The 20,945-nt window shown below is 37.9% G+C and overlaps 1 protein-coding gene across 2 annotated transcripts in view; it reads right to left on the minus strand.

Moving 5' to 3' along the window:
- Positions 1 to 4,779: 4,779 nt before the first annotated feature.
- SYT17 (synaptotagmin 17) overlaps positions 4,780 to 20,945 on the minus strand; it is an 87,680-nt gene continuing 71,514 nt past the window's right edge. For both annotated transcript variants that reach the window (XM_020965299.2, XM_020965297.2), the window contains exon 8: positions 4,780 to 6,158. In XM_020965299.2, the coding sequence (XP_020820958.1) occupies positions 5,962 to 6,158 (197 nt within the window). In that variant the 3' untranslated portion in view covers positions 4,780 to 5,961. The remainder of the gene's footprint in view (positions 6,159 to 20,945) is intronic.

Consider the following 20,945-nt stretch of genomic DNA (forward strand, 5'->3'; position numbering starts at 1 on the left):
ATATAGGCTATGGGGTGTACAATCATATTAAATATATTTCCACATTAGTCATGTTGTGAAAGAAAAATCAGAACAAAAGGGGAAAACCATGAGGAAGAAAAAAGAGAGAGAAAATAGCATGCTTCAACCTGCATTCTCTCTCCACGGTACTTTCTCTGAATGTGGATAGAATTTTCCATCATTAGTCTTTTGGAATTATTTTAGATCACTGCATTGCTGTGAAGAGCTAAGTCTATCAAAGTTGATCATCACACTTCATTCAGCATTGGTAAAGCTACAAGAAATTCAAAATGCAATTCTGGAGAAAGGACAGAACTGGAAATATACATGTACATACATATAGACACACATATATATGTGTGAGACACACACACACACACACACACATGTATCTGTGGATCACCTATGTAGAGGTCATAACCAAAGCCATGGAATTAGATGAGATTTTCTAGGGAAGAAGTGGAAAGGGAAGAGAAGAGGGCCAAGAACAGAGCAAAGACTTGGGTAATGTCTAACTTGAAGGAGGCAGAGAAGTAATAAGAGAGGTAGGAAGAGAACCATGAAGTGTAGTGTCTTAGAAGCCAAAGAATGAGAGCGTGAGGGGGAATTCTTAATAGTGTCAAATGCTACAGAAAGATCAAGCAGAATAAGGCCTGAAAAAAGGCCATTGGATCTAGCATTAAGTATTAGAGTGACCTTTAGGAGAGCAGCTTCAATATAGTGGTGAAATAGATAGATGAGAGAGAGAGAGAGAGAGAGAGAGAGAGAGAGAGAGAGAGAGAGAGAGAGAGAGAGAGAGATGATAGATAGATAGACTGACAGAGTATTTAGTCAGTCAACAAGAATTTCTTAAGTCTCTGGTCCCTGTCCCAAAGGAGCTCACAGTCTAATGGGAGAGACAACATGCAAAGAACTATACACATACAAGACATATAGTTGTTGTTGTTCATCCTTCATTTTCAAAGGGAAAAATCATCACAAGGTGACGTTTTTACTTGTGTGGGAATTGGATTTAAGTGAGTTACACAAGACATCAGTTTCACTCTCTCTTCCAGAGTCATCCAAGTCCAGTGGCAAAACAAAAGTCAAGATAACTGGAGGGATACAGTGAATGACCTTGGTGTCTTTCATGTCTGACCAAGCTCTAAGTGTTCCACAGTGCCTACTTCAGCCACCTTCATGGCCATTAAAACAAACTGTTCTCATCTGCCCACTCCACTGGGGTGAAGTCTTCACATGCTTGGGGGTAGATATTCCCCTAACTCACCAATGGGTTTGAGGTCCATTAGTTTCTCTCAACCTGGTTTAGCCCATCTACCAAGATGGCTACATCTTCTTGGAACCACAGGTGAGAGTTTAGTGCCAGGTGGACACCAAAGGTGGATGAGCAGCCCTGAAAAGGGCTCATCAAGCCCTCACACCAAAAGTGTCGTTCCTCTTTGAAGACCCCATACACCCCACAAGACATATACAGAGTACATGGGAGATAATGTCACATGGAAGGCACTAGCAGTAGGGTAGAATAGGAAAGACCTCCTCCAGGAGATGGGATTTGAGCTGAGTCTTGAAGGAATCTAGGGAAGACAGGAGACAGAGACAAGGAGGGAGAGTATTCCAAGCATGGGGGACAGTGACAGAAAAGGCAGAATTGAAGTATTGTGTAAGAGGAATAGCAGGCAAAACGCTCGTTCAATTACAGAGTACTTGGAGTGCTCTTGTACTATGTACAGTATAAGAAGACTTGAAAGGTAGAAGAGGGCTAGTTATAAAGAACTTTAAACACCAAATAGGATTTTATAGTTGATACTGGAAATAATAGGAAGTTACTGGAGTAATGTGGTGTATGACTGATGGGACTGAAGGACCTATATTTTAGGATGATTATTTTGGCACCTTAATTAAGAATGGACTGGAGTGGAGAGAGTCTTGAAATAGCTAACTAACCAGCAACCAGCAAGTTATTGTAATGGGCCAGGTGTGAGGTGATTAGGGCTTGCACCAGAGTAGCAGCCATATCAGAGAAGAGAAAGCATCTGTGAATGATGTTTATGAAGACCAAAACAGTAGACCTTAGCAACAGATTGGATATATTAGGTGAAAGGCAGGTGAAGAGTCAAGGATGACATCCAGGTTGAAAGCCTGGATGACAGGAACAATAAAGGTGCCTTTGATAATAGAGAAAGTCTGGAAGAAGAAAAAGTTTAGGGAAAAGATAATGAGTTCAGGAGCAGCTAGGTGGCTCAGTGGGTAGAGCACTGGTCCTGGATTCAGGGGGACCTGAGTTCAAATCCAGCCTCAGACACATAACACTTACTAACTGTGTGACTCTGGGCAAGTCACTTAACCCCATTGCCTAAAATAACAACAACAACAAAAAAAAGATAATGAGTTCTGTTTTGGATATACTAAGTTTAAGATGTCCACAGGACATCTAGTTCAAGATGTCTAAAAGGCAATTAGTACTGCGAGCTTGGAGGTCAGGAGAGAGGTTAAGGCTGGATAAATAGATTAGAGAATCATCTACGTATCATTATTTCTCTTTTCATATTGAGGTTAAAAACAAATGAGGGTTTTTTCTCAAGTTTGTGCTGGATATTTTTAGAGCCTGCCACCCTAAAATAGATGATGGTTAAACCTCTGGGCTCTCAGCTAAAAAAAGAGATAATAGAGACTCTTACATAAGTTTCTTATGAGGAAGACACATAATCAGTCAAAGACCTTTCCAAATTCAGAAGGAGAAAGCTGAGAAAAGCTCCATAATCAAACTCCCAACAAAGCCATGCCTAACGGTGACTATGAAACCGATGGGGCACCATCCAGAGATATCATGCAACAGCATGGAAAAGCAGGCCCGGAGAGAGATAACATCATTAAAAGACATCAGTGGCCCTAGGACATGAGAACTGCCTCTCCAAATGTGCACTCTGGCCACGGCCACATGTGTGTCCCTCCAAATACTTTCCTTTGGCATGTCCATTCTTCCCACTGATGGTATATGTATTTGTGAGAGAGGGTGACTCAAGTTACATGAGGAAAATGTTCTAATGCTACTTTTCTTCATTACATGCCTTTTCTTTGAACTTGTTCTCTAACTAGTTGGTTGGATGTTGTCCTTCATTCTCAAAGAGGACCAAAATAATATCGCCACATTGGGGTCAAGGTGCAGTGTGTCTGACTGTGGTTGACCAGACCACTACAAGCTCAGAAGGCTCTATGGGTGCAAATAGTCCACATGAATGTTTGACATGGAGATGTCTCTAAATTTGTGCATCTCGCGTTTCTTTTGAGCTACTGCAATACTGCTTTGCTCATATTACAGGGCATTGGAACATATTATGGCTGTTGGAACAAATTGTTCTCTCATCTGTCCACTCTGTCTTCACAGGCTTAAGGTAAACACCCTCCTAACTCACCTATGGGTTTCAGACCTGTTGGGGTGTGGCCACTGTGCATGCTACAGCTTCTTGGAGCCACTGGTGAAAGATGAGTACCAGATAGACAGCAAAGGTGGATTGGCAAGTCCCCGTACCAGAGGTGCTAGTCCTCCTTGAACACTCCATATACTTCAAGGAGTGGCTTAATGATTAGAGTGCCTGACTTACAGTTAGGAAGACCTGAGTTTGAATCCTGCCTCAGATACTTTCTAGCTGTGTGACCCTGGGTAAGTCACTAGTCCTCTCTCAGCCTCAGTTTCTTCATCTGTAAAATAATCATTGGAAGGATCAAATGAGATAACTTATGTGGAGTGCTTAATAAATCTTAAAGTGTTATATAAATGCTATCATTATTATTATTATTATTATTATCATCTATACAACACAGACCATGCCTTGAAGCTTACAATCTAACAGAGTACTAGAAAATGCATACACAAATAGCTTTGAAACAAGAGAGTAAAATAGACATAAAGGAGAGACTTAGGCAAAGTGGTGTGATAAATGTGAAAAGGAGAGATCACTTTTACCTGGGATGTAAGGGAAGCGGCACCTGAGTTAGACTTCAAAGGAAAGGATTTCAACAGAGAGGAGTGTAAGGTCCATTTTAGCTTGGGAGATAGAATGAGAAAAGCTACATTCTCAAGGTCAGGACAAGAATAGGAAGTAGAGACGGGTAGAGAACATTCCATTTTAGCTGCAGCATTGAGTACATGAAGGGAAATAGTTATAACAAGGCAGAAAAGGCAAATTGGAGGCAGACTGTGAGGGACTTTGAATACCAGCATCAGGCATTGATACAATATTCAATTGTTGTTTTTCGGTCATGTCTGACTCTTCATGATCCCATTTGGGATTTTCTTGGCCAAGATAATATAGCGATTTGCCATTTTATGCATGAGGAAACTGAGGCAAACAGGGTTAAGTTATTTGTCACAGAGCTAATAAGTGTCTGAGGCTGGATTTGAACTCAGGGAGATGAGTCTTCTTGACTTCAGGCCCAACACTCTATCCATTGTGCCACCTAGCTGACCCACAAAATTCAATAGGCAATGGCAAATGACTGGTTTTTCAGTAAAGGAGTGACAGAAAGAGAGAAATCTGTTAGGAAGATTGATCAGGCAGCATTATGGAGGACAGACTGGAGAAGGGGAGAGAACAGAGGCAGTTAAATTGTTGAGGAAGTAATTCCAAACAAGTTGAAAGGAAGGAACCTTGCTTGATATTTCCTTTCAGGCTTCTCATTTTTATAAAATTGTTACCAATGATCAGGTGAACTTTGCTATATCCCTCGATACTCCCACCACCAACTCCCCTTAACCCCAAAGAAAGCAACAACTTTGAGTGCATGGCACAAATAAATAGATCTTTAATTTCAATAAATATACACTCTCCATAGTACCAGACAATATGTTCTGAAAAATGTACAGAAACAATCAAAAGAGTAAACAGTTCTACTCTATAACTAGGCTACCTAACTTAGGGGCTGTTGAGGAAAAATGACTTTGATTCACACACAAACACAGAAAGACCCACAAGAGTCTGTCAGGGAAAGAGATTGAGTCCATTGGAGGTTTGGGAACATTTCAATCCATGACATTTCAATCCTTGGAGACTCTAAACATTTCTTCATTGGTTTTCTCTGGATCACTGTATGAGTCCACTCGAAAGAATTATTTTGCAATATCATATTCCACATACTTTCCATACAGATATGTGAATATTAGATGAGTGTGTCTCTGACAAACAGCATGTAGTTGTGTGACAATTCATTCAGAGGAGAAGGCAAGAGATCTGAGTCCCAGCATGCCATCTTCCACACAAGAGGATTTAGGTACACACACATTCACACATGTGTGCATTTAGACAAGAACATAAGCATACATACCAAGAGTTCCAGGGTAATAAGCTAACACAAGGACAGATCCATTAAGTCAGAAGTTATTTTACCACATTTTATATATATATATATGTATATATATACACATATACACACATTGGATTTTTTTCCCCAAACAGTCTAATCTACTCATCACATTCACCAAGAGAATACATAGATACTTAAACCTCTGGGAAAGAGAATTGGGTGTGCACTCACTGTCAGCAGACAGCGACTATGATAAAAGTTTCCCATTGGGCAATAGCCTCACCACACTCTTACCTAACACCAAGCAAACCAGTCAGGTAGAGGTTGGGCAGCCTTCTTCTTATTAATTCAAAAGTGCCCTTGGCATTGAAAATGAAGTCGTGGGGCAAAGGTTAGAGGGGATAGCAACATCAGAGGATGTGTCCAATAGGTCCCAGAGAAGAAACAATGGACACCACTCACATCATCTGGAAATGGGACACAGGAATGTCTTTTGAGGCGCCTTATCAAAGGTAGTCATTTTGATATCAGTAGTTGTGTCCATTACTCTCAATTCCCCAGTGATTATGTATGCATATGTATACTTATATGTATGTGTATATGCCAGCCTTTTTTCCCTCTCAGTTTTTTTTGGGGGGAAAATAAAATACCCAGGAACTTTCACGTCACCTCAAGAGAGGCAGGAGAGACTCGGTCACACTCTGCTCTGGACCGTAGGCTATGCCACTGTTCCACTGCTGTCCGGTGGGTGTTCAGCATCCGCCGCCAATGGTTGGATTCTGAGGAACCAGTAGAGTACTGGCCAATGACAATTCGCCCAATAAAGTCATTGCTGCTCTTCATATTGTGGCCATACACTGCAAAGAGAGAATGGGGGAAAGGAGGGATATAAAGGTTGTGAAGAAAGGAAAGCAAGCCAAGGGCAAGGCAAAAAGAATGTTGGGGAGGAAGTAGAAAGTTTGGTAGGATAAGGATAAGATAAAAAAAAGATTAAAAAATAGGGATAAGATATCAGTAAGAAGACTGCAATTCCCTTAAAGTCAGGAACCATCCTCTCCTTCCTAATTCAATATTTTTTTATCTTTTCTTAGGTTATGCATGTACAATCATGTTAAACATATTTCCACATTAGGCATATTGTGAAAGAAGAATCAGAACAAAAAGGGAAAAACAATGAGGTGGAACAAAAACAGAGAGAGAGAGAGAGAGAGAAAATAGCATGCTTTGATCTACATTCAGACTCCACAGTTTTTTCTCTGGATGTGGATAGCATTTTCCATCATGAGTTCTTTGGAACTATCTTAGATCATTGTATTGGTGAAAAGAGCTAAGTCTATTAAAGTTGGTCACCATACTATGTACAACATGCCCCTGGTTCTGCTCACCTTACTCAGCAATGGTTCATGTAAGCCTATCCAGGTTTTTCTGAAATCTATCTGCTTATCATTTCTCATAGCACAATTGTATTCCATTACATTCATATACCACAACTTGTTCCGCCATTCCCCAACTGATAAGCATCCCCTTAGTTTCCAATTCTTTGCTATGACAAAAAGAGCTGCTATAAACATTTTGTTTTGTGTGGAGTCATTTTCCCTTTTTTGTGATTTCTTTGGGATACAGACCTACTAGCAGTATTACTGGATCAAAGTGTATGCACAGTTTTATAACCCTTTGGGCATAGTTCCAAATTATTCTGCATAATAGTTGGTTCCATTCACAACACCTAACTCAATTTTTCAAATGACACTTGATAACAATACTGTATTTTAAAAATCAAATCCAAGAGTTCTTAACCAGGGTCAGTGAATGTTTTTTAAAACATTTTGATAACAGCATTTTGATATAATTGGAAATTATAATCCCATACATTTTATTTTATGCATTTAAAAACATTATTCTGAGAAGGGGTCCATGGGCTCTACCAGACTGTCAAAGGCTCTACCAGACAAAAAAGGTTAGGTACTCCCAATCAAATCTATGTCATTGTTTTGTCTATAAACGTTTCTGTTGTCCCACATTATTCCGTCAGACTATAAGCTTCTTGAAGTTAAGGTCCCAGGCCTATTTAACTCACGCTGACAATGTGTGAGGTGCAGCAAGTTCCTAATAATTCATTTTTGACCATGAAGAATCACAAAATCATGGAATTTTAGAGCTGGAAGGAAATATCTTTGTATAGGAGAATGAATGCTGATTCTGCAGTCAAAGGAACTTGGTTCAAAAGCAAGCTCTGCCACTTATGTGGCCAGGTCTCTTACTCTCTCTGGGACTCAGTTTCCTCATATATAAAATTAGATGACTTCCAAGATCTCTTTCACTTCTAAAGTTAAGATCTTATAACCTCAGTGATCATAGGGTTCAGCTCATATCCACTGTAATATACCCAACAAGTAGTCATTCATCATGTGTTTAAAGACTTTGAAGACTCACGAGGGGCAGCTAGGTGGCACAGTGGATCGAGCATTGGTTGTGGAGTCGGAAGGACTTAAGTTCAAATTTGGCCTCAGAATCTTGACGCTTGCTAGCTGTGTGACCCAGAGTAAATCACTTAACCCTGACTGCCTTGTAAAAAACAAAAAACAAACAAACAAAAAGACTTCTGATGAAGGTTCACACACCACTTCTCAAGGCAACCCCTAGACTTTTGCTCTAACTTTGAGAAAGTTTTTCATAGGACATAATGGGACTGTTTGTGAGAGACTATCAAGTTTACCATTTTCCAGATGAGGAAACTGAGACAAACATGGTCAAATGACTTGCCCAGGGTTACACAGCTAGTAAGTATCTGAGACCAGATCTGAACTCAACATGATGAGTCTTCCTGATTCCAGACTTGGCACTCTATGCACTATGGCGCCACCTAGCTGCCGAGCACTATATTACACCTAAGTTTGTTTCTTTGAAAATTTGCTTCCATCCATTGGTCTTGGCTCTGCCATCAGGGTCCAAACAGAACAAGTTTAATTCCTATGACAATGATAATAATGATGATGATGATGGTAGCTAACATATTTATAATGCTTATTTTGCTTTACAATTATTATCTCATTTGATCCCCACAATAACTCTGGCAGGGAGGTACTATTATTAGCCCCATTTTACAGATGAGGGAACTGAGCAAACAAGTTAAACAGGATCACACAGCTAGTGTGATGTCATGCTGAATTTGAACTCAGGTCTTCCTGACTACAGGCCTAATGCTGTATCCATGGCACCACCTGGTTGCCTTAATGATAAGGATTCTTCACATCTGTGCACCTACCATTCAATTAGCCAGTCAGTCACTAAGCATTTCTTAAGCACTTTCTAAGTGCCAGCCACAGATGCAAAAAAGAAAGGCAAAAATAGACTCTGCCCTCAATAGGCATCTATTCTAATGAAGAAATAACATTTAAATAAATAGTACATTCAGGATACAAAGTAGAAGGTAATCTTAGAGGGAAAGACTCATCACCCAATTAAGGGGAACCAGACTAAATACAAGAACAGAGAAGCATTGTTCTGTCTGGTCCACAGCTGCCCCCCTCATTGGGAGATGCTACTCTTTTTAACTTACTGTGTGTGCAGGTCGGGGGTGAAGGCAGAGAAGGAAGGACTATTAACACCTATTTAGTAGAACTTCACAATCCAATGCAGAAAGGCAGAAATATTAGATGTATCCTTTTCAGATCATGATGAAATAAAAATTACATGTAATAAAGGATCATGGAAAGATAGACTAAAAATTAATTGGAAACCCTAAAGAATGAGTGGGTCCAACAACAAATCATAGAAACAATCAATAATTTCATCCAAGAGAATGACAATAATGAGACAACATACCAAACTTATGGGATGCAGCAAAAGCAGTCATTTGGGGAAGTTTTATATCTCTAAATGCTTACATGAATAAAATGGAGAAAAAAGAGATCAATGAATTGGGCATGCAACTAAAAAAGCCAGAAAAGCTAGAAAGCAATAAATTGAAAATCCCCAATTAAATGCTAAATTAGAATCTGAAAACCAAAGGAGAGATTAATAAAATTGAAATTAAGAAAACTATTGAGCTAATAAATAAAATTAAGAGCTGATTTTATGAAAAAAAAATAGATAAATCTTTGGTTAATTTGGTTAATTACTAGCATCAAAAATGAAAAGGGTGAATTTACCACCACTGAAGAGGAAATCAAAACAATAATTAAGAGCTATTTTGACCAACTGTATGCCAATAAATTTGACAACTTTAGTGAAATGGATGAATATTTACAAAAATATAAATTGCCCAGATTAATGGAAGAAGAAATAAAACACTTAACTACATTTCAGAAAAAGAAATTGAAGAAGCCATCAATGAATTCCCTAAAAAAAAAATCTCCAAGGCCAGATGGATTTACAAATGAATTCTATCAAACATTTAAAGAACAACTAATTCCAATACTATATAAACTATTTGGAAAATAGGTGAAGGAGTCCTACCAAATTCTTTTTATGATTCAAATATGGTACTGATTCCTAAACCAGGAAGAGCCAAAACAGAGAAAGAAAATTTTAGACCGATTTCCCTCATGAATATAGATGCAAAAATTTTAAATAAAATATTAGCAAAGATATTACAACAACTAATCTCAAGGATAATACACTATGACCAGGTAGGATTTATGCTGGGAATGCAGGGCTGGTTCAATATTAGGAAAACTATCAGCATAGTTGACCATATCAATAACAAAACTAACAGAAATCATATGATTATCGCAATAGATGCAGAAAATGCATTTGACAAAATATAACACCCATTCCTATTAAAAACACTACAGAGCATAGGAATAAATGAAGTCTTCCTTAAAATGATAGATAGCATCTATCAAAAACCATCAGCAAGCATTATATGCAATGGGTAAAGCTAAAGCTAAAAGCATTTCCAATAAGATTGGGGTAAAACAAAGATGTCCACTATCAGCACTGTTATTCAATATTTTGCTAGAAATGTTAGCTGAGGCAATTAGGGAAGAAAAAGAAATTGAAGGAATTAGAATAGGCAAAGAAGAAACAAAGCTATCACTCTTTGCAGATGATATGATGGTATATTTAGAGAATCAAGTAAAAAATTACTTGAAATAATAAATAAATTTAGCAAAGTTGCAGGATATAAAATAAACCTACACAAATTATCAGCATTTCTACATATTACTAACAAAGCTCAATAGCAAGAGAGAGAAAGAAAAATTCCATTTAAAATTAATGCAGACATTATAAAATATTTGGGAGTCTACCTGCCAAAACAAAATCAGGAACTATCTATGTTAACATAATTATAAAACACTTCTCACACAAATAAAGTCAGATCTAAATAATTAGAAAAATATCAGTTGCTTATGGGTAGGCTGAGCTAATATAATAAAAATGATAATTCTATCTAAATTTACTTACTCAGCACCATGCCAATCAAACTACCAAAAAATTATTTTATAGAGCTAGAAAGAAGAACAACAAAATTCATCTGGAAGAACAAAAAGTCCAGAATATCAAGGGAATTAATGAAAAGAAATGCAACAGAAGGTAGCCTAGCTGTACCAGATCTTCAATTATATAATAAGCAATCATCAAAGCAACTTGGTAATGGCTAAGAAATAAGAGTGGTGGATCAGTGGAATAGGTTAGGTATGTGAGACACAATAGTCAATAACTATACTAATCTACTATTTGATAAATCCAAAGACTCCAGCTTCTGGGATAAGAAACCACTATTTAACAAAAACTGCTGGGAAAATTGGAAAAATGTATGGCAAAAACTTGGCATAGACCAACATCTTACACCCTATACCAAGACAAAGTCAAAATGGGTACAGGATTTAGATATAAAGACTGATACTATAAGCAAACTAGAAGAGCAAGAAATAGTTTACCTTTAAGATCTATGAAGAAGGGAAGAATTTATGACCAAACAAGAGAACACTATGAAATGCAAAACAGATAATTTTGATTATATTAAATTGAAAAGTTTTTGCGTAGACAAAGCCAATGCATCCAAGACTAGGAGGGAAGCAAAAAACTGGGAAAGAATTTTTACAACCAGTGTCTCTGATAAAGGCCTCATTTCTAAAATATATAGAGAACTAAGTCAAATTTATAAGAATACAAGTCATTCCCCAATTGATAAATGGTAAAAGGATATGAACAGGCAGTTCTCAGAGGAAGGAACTAAAGCTATCTGTAGTCTTAAGAACAAATGTTCTAAATTACTATTGATTAGAGAAATGCAAATCAAAACGACTCTGAGGTACCACATCACACCTATTATGACAAAATAGGACAATGATAAATGTTGGATAAGATGTGGGAAAATTGGAACACTAATGCATTGTTAGTGGAGTAATGAAATGATCAAACCATTTTGGAGAGCAATTTGGAACTATACCCAAAGAGCTATAAAAGTGTGCATATCCTTTGATCCAGCAATACCACTTCTCGGTCTGTATTCCAAAGAGATCATAAAAATGGGAAAAGGACCCACATGTACAAAAATATTTATAACAGCTCTTTTTGTGGTGGCCAAGAACTGGAAATTGAAGGGATGCCATCGATTGGGGAATACAAGCTGGGGTATATGAATGTAACAGAATACTATTGTGCTATAAGAAATGATCAGCAGGTAGACTTCAAAAACAAACAAACAAACCTGGAAAGATGTATATGAACTGATGCTGAGTGAAAATGAGCAGAACTAGGAGAACATTGTACACACTAACAGCCACATTGTGCGATGACTGACTTTGATTGAGTTGGCTCTTCACAGCAATGCAAGAATCTAAGACAACTCCAAAAGATTCAGGATGGAAATTGCTATCCACATCTAAAGAAATAACTATGGAGTCTGAGTGTAGGTAGATGCATACTATTTGCTCTCCTTTTCCTTTGCTGTTTTGTTTTATTACTTCATTCTTGTGGTTCCTCCCATTAGTTCTAATTGTTCTTTACATCATGACTAATGGGAAAATACGCTTAATGTGAATGTGTAAGTAGAGCCTATATCAGATTGCATGCTATCTTGGCTGGGGGGAGAGGAGTGGGAGGGGGAGAAAATTTAAAACTCAAAATCTTGTGGAAGTGAATGTTAAAAACTAAAAATAAACAATCAAAAAAAGGAGAAAAAAAACCCCATATATTTATTAGAAACAGTAGTTTTCCTGTTAGGAGCTATTACCATTTCTCCAATCTTTTGAAGGGAGGCCAGCACAAGACATTTTCTCAGGAAGATTTTCACTGTTAATATCCACAGACATTTAATTTTCATCTTGAATGCCTAATGAGATCATTAGCTTGATTTATCCTTGGAGTCATGTTAGCCCATTCTCTCTCTGTACTGTGGCATTCCTCATGATCTGCTACTCTCATGGGCACCCAGACTGTCTGGGTTATTAATGAGGGGCCATAGAATGTGATGTATCACAGATTTAACCAGCATGAGCCCAGCAAGTGCAGGATTGATCCCAGGAGGAATTCTGATGATCAAATAAGCCAGTCAAAATATGCAAAAAAAAAAAAAACCCAAACCCAGAGCTCAGATAGTAATGAAACCCTAGCTTCCTCCTGAGATCCACATCAAGTCTATGAAATTATAAAACTGGAGAAATGAAAGTAACTAAAAACCAAACCCACCACCCACTCCCACCCCTACCAAGAGGCTTATAAAATAATCAAAACAAACAAACAAAAAATAAATATCTGAAGCTAATTCCACAAAAATCATTAGCATGGTTTTGGTCTGATCTTCTCAATTAGAGCAGTGGGCTGAAATTGCTGACTGCTCATCTCCTGAAAAACATGAGATCACAGGAGTCTTAGACTTACAGCTGGAAGGAATCTCAGAGATCATCAAGTCCAATCCCCTCCATTTGTGAATGGAGAAACTGAGGCCCTGGCATTTAAATGCCTTGCCCAAGGCAAGTGAGTGATTTGAGGTCACATGTGAACCAAGGTCTTCCTGAGTCCATATCCAGGGCATTACCCATTACATTACAATACGTTGTCGTAGGTCCTCAGAAAATATGAATGAGCTTTATTTTTTAAAGAAAGTCTACTGCATAAAAATCCAAACTTATACAATAGATTTGGTGGGGAGGGAGTAATAAGGAGGAGGAAGAGATTGGAGGATGGGGGAAGAGATATGATTTCATTAGTATTAGGAATTTCCCATAAGGAAACTCCCTCTACTAATGCAGATGGGCCCCAAGGCTCTGTGTCAGTATCAGGATTTGAAACCAGGTCTTTCTGACTCTAGAGAGAGCTTTCCATCCACAACCATAGTCTGCCTCTCAACAAGGGAGATATTGTTGTTCATCCTTCATAGCTGACACCATGATGTTGGGGTTTAGGTACAGCGTGTCCAACTGTGGCTGATCAGACCATTAAGGCTCTACCACGGGTTGGGTACAAATATTCCATTTGAACATTTGGGATGCAGATGTCTCTAAATTTGTGCATCTCACCTTTCTTTTGAACTACTGCAGTTTTGTTTTACTCATAGAGCACAGCACCTTTTTTGATGCAGGCACGCCATGCTGAGTGGTCATGTGCCAGCATCTCCTATATCTCACAATTGTTACTAAAGTTCTTCAGAGAGACGTTGAGAGTGTCCTTGAACTACTTCTTCCGATCTCAGTGTGAGTACTTGCCTTCTGCGAGTTCTCCATAAAATGGCTTAAGAATGCATTGCTTTACTACAGGTGTTGCATAAACAGCCTCCCTACTGCATGTGTAAAAGATCAAGGGATCTGACTTGAGGAGAAAATTATTCCATTTATAAAAATTCTATTTTCACAAAGCTTTTTGCTAACAAATCTATCATATAAGGTGAGGTAGCCTCAGAGGATTTTGCAGCTGTTGGGTAGTAATTCTGGAAAGCAATTGTTTTGGAAACAATCTGGAAATACCAGTGGACTACAAGCTGAACACAAGTCAGAAGTGTGATATGGCAGCCAAAAATTCACACCATCTTGGGCTGTGTTGATAGACAAAGCCTTAAGGAATAGGGAAGTAATCCTGTCACTGTATTCTGCCTCCTTTAGACCTCCTCTTGAATACTGTGTTCAATTCTGGACATCACAGTTTAAGAAGGACATTGGTTATCTGGAATTATACCCTATGAGTTATTAAAATGCCCATAGCCTTTAACTCAGCAACACCACTATTAAGTCTGTTTCCCAAGAAGATATGGGGAAAATGAAAAGAACTTTTATGCCCTAAAATATTTATAGCAGCTCTCTTTGTGGTGGCAAAGAACTAGAAATTGTCAGGAAACCTGTGAACTGGAGAATGGCTAAACAAATTGTGGTATATGATTGTGATGGAATCCCACTGTGCTATAAGAAATGATGAGCTCAATGATTTCAGAAAAACATGGAAAGACACAAAATAATGAAGAGTGAAATGAACAGAACCAAGAGAATGTTGTATATAGTAACTACATTGTTTTAAGCACAACTGTAAGTGACTAAGTCATTTTTACTATTTACTATTCTATATTTTACTATTTACTATTATAAATAGCCAAATTATCTACAAAGGACCTATGAAGGAAGACACTATCTGCATCCAGAGAAAGAACTAATAAATAGAAGCATGTATATGTGTGTCTGTCTCTGTGTCTGTGTATGTGTAATGGTAACCATCTACAGTGAGGGGAGGGAAGAAAAAAAAGAAAATTATAGGATAACTATTATATATTTAAAAGGAAAAGCAAGTTGTACACAACAGACATGCGTTTCATGTGCAATTCTTTTTTTCTATTCTACTTTGTTACACAAATGCTTGTCTTATTTCTTAAGTTCAGAACTTTAAAAAAAAAAAGAACATTGCCTAACTGAGGAGTATTATGAGTAGATCAGCTAGAATAATGAAGGGCCTTGAGTCCAAGAGCTAAAGTGAAGGATGTGGGAATAGAGAAAATCTGGGGTGGGGTGGTGGTGGGGGAGACTTGAGAGCTATCTTCAAGTGTTTGAAAAGCTCTGATGTGAAGAAAGGATTAGACTTGTTCTATTTGGCCTCAGAGGGCAGAACCAGTAACAATGGTGGGTGGGAGTTGAAAAGAGGTAAATTTAGACTAGAATGCCAAGAGAAACTTCCTAATAGCTTGAGCCGCCCAAACATTGAAGCAGCTGCCTCAAAAGGTGAGGATTCCCTCTCCTTGGAGTTTTTCATGCTGAGACTGGACAATGACTCATCAGGCATGTTGTAGCAAGGATTCCTTTTGAGTATGAGTTGATTAAATAGATGGCTAGGTAGGTCCAACTCTAAAATTCTGTGATTCTGTAACATCAAAGTAATCCCTCTTTATCTTCCTTTTCATACCACTTTCCCACCACTGACCTTGAATCCAAAATCAAATTCCATACCCAATCTTAGATTCTTTGAGATTTTTCTCTTCTCTTTGGGCAAATTTCCCAAGTTCCTCCGGGTTTCCAAAGCTCAAGAGGTAGCCTGGTATAGAGTGGAGGAGTCTTGGAGTCAGGAAGATCAGAATTCAAATCCTGCCTCAGATACGTATTAGATGTGTTACCCTGGATGAGTCACTTAAATGCTGCTTGTCTTAGTTTCTTCAATTGTAACATGGGGATAAGGGAAGCTAGGTGGCATAGTGAATACATGTTGGGTCTGGAGTCAGGAAGACTCATCTTGCTGAATTCAAATCCAGCCTCAGACACTTGCTAGCTGTATGACCCTGGGCAAGTCACTTCACCTCTTTGCCTCACTTTCTTCATCTGGAAAATAAGCTGGAAAAAGAAATGGCAAAGCACCCACTCCAGTATCTTTGCCAAGACAACCCCATATGGGGTCACAAACTGGACACAACTGAAATGACTGAACAACAACAAAAATGGGGATAATAATAGCAGCTATCTCCCAGGGCTGTTAGGAGGATCATAGGAGATAATATTTGTAAAGCACACATAAAACTTATAATCCTGGAACATAGTAGGTGCTATATAAATGACTGCGAGGACCTGTACCTAAAATAAGGCCAAGGGTTTTTATATCCTATAGGTCTTGGAAATTGGGCTGCAAGAAATGCAGTCCATGGTTTCCCTTCTTCCATCAAAAACTAAAATTTAACAGCCTATGAAAGAGTGAGTGCTGGATGACTTATACACTCACTAACTGGCTTCAAACTAGGGGTCTGTCTGCTGAGCTATGTCTAGGTGAATTACAGCTCGTTGGTAGGCATACTGGCAAATATACACACACTCACACATGCCTCTCCCAGTAACTTAAAATGTAAACTATAATGAGCTGAAACAGACTAATATAAGCAGTTTTCCATTCTAATGGCTTGCCTGGAGGAATATTGCCATTAGCAAATCACTAAATTGAAAGAGGGCAGTAATAATGATTGGCTACTCTCAAATGTGTTATCTCATTTCATTTTTTCAACAAATCTGTGAGCTGAGTAGTTATTAAGCTCATTTAAAAATGGAAAGAAACTGAACTTTCTACTACAACTTCTATCCTTCTGCTAGTCTGGACAATCTGCCATCATCTATACATACCATATACTTTCCCATTTCAGTGCCTTTCCTCATGCTGTTCCCTATGCTTGTAATACCCTCCCTAACTCTCTGGCTGTTGAAAGTTTTTTACCCATCTTTTAAAATCCAGCTCCAATGCTGCTTACTATAAGAAACCTTTCCTGATTCCTTCACGTATTACTTTTTCCTATTCCTTAAATCAGTGGAGGAGACAGATGTATCTGAGTATTGTAAGTTTTGAGGAAACATATTTTCCTCAGATAAAGTAACCTCTGAGAGCAAGGAAAACATCTGGGTAGGGAGAGTTGTACTTTACTTCCCTCCTAATTGGCAACAACAATATAAATAAGAGTGATTCTACTTTAAAGAGGGGTCTCCACAATCTTAGATATCTCTTGACAATACAGAGAATTCTGATAAGACTGAGAAATGCATTTCCCATTGGAACACACCTAGCCTTTAGTAACATCTCTGATCCCAAGGAATGCAAGCTTCCCAACTTCCTTTTCCACTATGACAGACCACTGATTGGCTATGTACTCTAAACAAGCTTAAAAAGCTATAAAAAGCCAATCTTTACCCTAAGAAGCTGAAGCTGCTATCAGCCCAAGCAATCTTCCTCAGTGCACTAACAAATTTCCTTTCAGTCTGGCTTCTTGCTTTTTGACTCCCCCCACCCCCTAGACCTACAGACCTCATGGCGAGGAGATATTCCCCCTCCATGGAAATTTCAACAAGTCTCACATCTTTCTGATGCACTTATCATGTACTAATTAGGATTCTAGTTATTTGGGTCAATGCTGTATCTCCCTATTAGACAATAAGGGAAGGCAGGATCTTATCTGACCTTTGTAGCTCCCATAACATTCTGCACAGCACTCTGCAATTAACAGCCAATATGTATGTTTAAAGCCCCTACAAAGTGCCAGGCACTATGGTACATGCACTGGGAATACAAAAACTAAACAATCTCTGCCCTCAAGGAGCTTACAATCAGGAGAGACAACATATACATAAACAAGTATATACAGAATGCATTAAAAATTAAGTAATTTTGGGAGGGAGAGTAGTAAATTAGAGAGGATCACGGAAGGTTTCCTGGAAAAGGTGATGCTTGTATTGAACTTTGAAAAAAGAGGAGGCCTGGAGATAGTGCATCCCAGGCATACGGGACATCAGATACAGAGGCAGAGAGATGGTAGACAGAAGAACAGCAAGAACAGTTTGGAAAGACCACAGAGTGTGGGAATAAGAGTAATGTATAATAAGGTGGAAAAATAAATTGGGGGTAGGTTGTAAAGGGCTTTAAATGCCAACCAAAGAGTTTATATTTTCTCCCATATGTAATAAGAAGCTACTGAAGTCTGTAGAGTCAGAGAATGACATAGTCCAACTAATGCTTTAGGAAAATTATTTTTTTTTCTTTCTTTTTCTTAATTTTTTAAAAATTTTATTTATTTCTTTCTAGTTTTCAACATTTACTTTTATAAGATTTTGAGTTCTAAATTTCCCCCTCCCTTCACCCCCCCCAAGACGGCATGCAATCTGATATAGGCTATACATGTATGATCATATTAAACATAATTAGGAAAATAATTTAGCACACCATTTATGTGTGGACCTAGATGGACCTAGGGCCAGGATAATCTGAGTTTAAATCCAGCCTCAGGCATTTACTAGCTGTGTGACCTTGGGCAAGTTACTTACAAATTACTGTCTACCTCAGTTTCCTCATCTGTATAATGAGGATAATAACAGTACTTACCTCATGGAGTTGTTGTGCAGATCAAATGAGATAATATTTGTAAAGTTCTTGGCATATCTTAAAATTTGATATGAATCCTAGGTTTGATTTTTATATGGACCTTATACAATATCTACTACAATCTCTCCCCCCCCCCATCTTATAGGTGGTGAAATGCTCAGGACATTTTCTCTGGCTGTACCCCATTCCTGGAATGTTCTCTCTCCTCATCTCAGTCTACTGGCTTTCCTGGTTTCTTTTAAGTCCCAAATAAGATACCTTCTCCAATCTCTCTTAATTCTAGTACCTTCCTTCTTTTAACTATTTCCTACTTATCCTGCATATTGTTTTATATATTTGTTCACTTGTTGTTATCCCCAACAGATTGTGCCTTTTACCTTTTTGCATCCCTAGGCACTAAGTACAATGCCTAGTACCTTGCTGCTGTTGTTCAGTCATGTCTGATTCTTCATGATTCCATTTGGGGCAGTCATTTAATGTTGATTGTCTTTACGATATTACTGTTACCATATACAATGTTCTCCTGGTTCTGCTCATTTCACTTTTCATTTCATATAAGTTTTCCCAGGTTTTTCTGAAATCATCCTGCTCATTATTTCTTATAGCACAATCATATTCCACCACAATCAGATGCCACAACTTGCTCAACCATTCCCCAATTGATGGATATCCCCTCAATTTCCAATTCTTTGCCACAACAAAATGAGCTGCTATAAATATTTTTGTACAAATAAGTCCTTTTTCCTTCCCTTTGATCTCTTTGGGATATAGACCTATTAGTGGTATTACTGGGTCAAAGGGTATGCACAGTTTGATTGCCCTTTGGGCATAGTTCCAAATTGTTCTCCAGAGTGGTTGGACTAGTTCATAACTCCACCAACAGTGCATTAGTGTCCCAATTTTTCCACATCCCCTCTAGTAATTTGTTATTTTCTTTTTCTGTCACGTTAGCCAATTTGATAGGTGTGAGGTGGGTACCTCAAGAGTTGTTTTAATTTGCATTCCAATTATAATCAGTAGTGATTTAGAGCATCTCTTCATGTGGCTATTAATAGCTTTGATTTCTTCTTCTGAAACCTGACTGTTCATAACCTTGACCATTTATCAACTGGGGAGTAGCTCTTATTTTTACAAATTTAGTTCTGTTCTATCACATTTTTTAGACATAATAATCACAAACTTGGTCATTAGGTTTCCCAAGCCATATCATCTGGAGTAGTATTTACAGGTTAAAGGAAATTGCTATAGATTTGGAAAATGACAGCCAAATAGTAAGGAAAGAGACAGAAAAGCTATTAAAAAAAAAACTAAAAAAGCCTGAAAGCCATGGTAGCCGGGAGCACCAAGTAAGAGAGCTGCAAAATCCTCTATAAATTTAAATGGTTCCTAAGGGCAACATTACTGTATAATAATTGATTTTTACATGCTAATCATAAGGCAAGAAAGGATAAATTATGCTCAAGATATTCTATTTAAGAAGTCAGGGAAGAGTCTCTGCCTGATGACAAACCCATTGCTGCCAGCCAGAGATATTATCTGTATGCATTATCTCCTCCAATAGAAGATATGCTCTACCTTAGGTAAACAGGAGGCAACTGATTTTTGTCTTTGTATCACATAATAGGCACTAAATAAATTCTTGTTGATTGATTTTTTAAAAGGCAGAAAATTAGTCATAGTTTAAAGTGATTTCCATAAAAATGTTTAAGATTTTATGTTTTGGGGCTCAAAGAGGAAAACATCAGTTATATGGAAAGTTAATTTGAATGGAATAACTAATTAGAATGGAAGTTCCTTAAAGAAAGAGACTCTGATACTCTGTATCCCGTAGCATCACAGGTACTTAATAATTGTTTGTTGAGTTGAATTGAATTTCTATAATGGTGTCAATTAAATGAGGAATGATTATTGAATATCTATGACATGTGAATGAAAAAGGAAGAGATTAGTTTTATTTTATAAAAATGTAAAGAGAAATTATAATACTTAGTAATATCAGTGATTTCCCATCATCCCAAAAACTATCTCCTCAGAGCATAACATTCATCTAAGTCCATGTGGATATGCTTCCACAAGTCCTTTTCAATCATTATTCTTGCTTTGGAAAAAAGAATATAAATGCTGAGGGGGGTTGACCCAACTGAGTTGGTATGGATGGGATGCAATCTGCATTGTTGGAGGGGATACACACATTGATAAGACTGATAGTCTCCTTCTGATGCTGGTGACGTCCTCAGCAATTGCCACGCAAACTATCAACGGTGTTCAAGAAAAAAAAAAGTTTTGATTTTTGGTCTCTAACTAAGTTGCCACTTAAGAATTATATCATGTATCTGTTTCTATGGTGCTCATCACCATGGCATTTCAGAGCTCAG

The sequence above is a fragment of the Phascolarctos cinereus genome, unplaced genomic scaffold (assembly GCF_003287225.1).
Source record: "Phascolarctos cinereus isolate Bilbo 61053 unplaced genomic scaffold, phaCin_HiC Scaffold_4;HRSCAF=312, whole genome shotgun sequence".
Classification (NCBI taxonomy): domain Eukaryota; kingdom Metazoa; phylum Chordata; class Mammalia; order Diprotodontia; family Phascolarctidae; genus Phascolarctos; species Phascolarctos cinereus.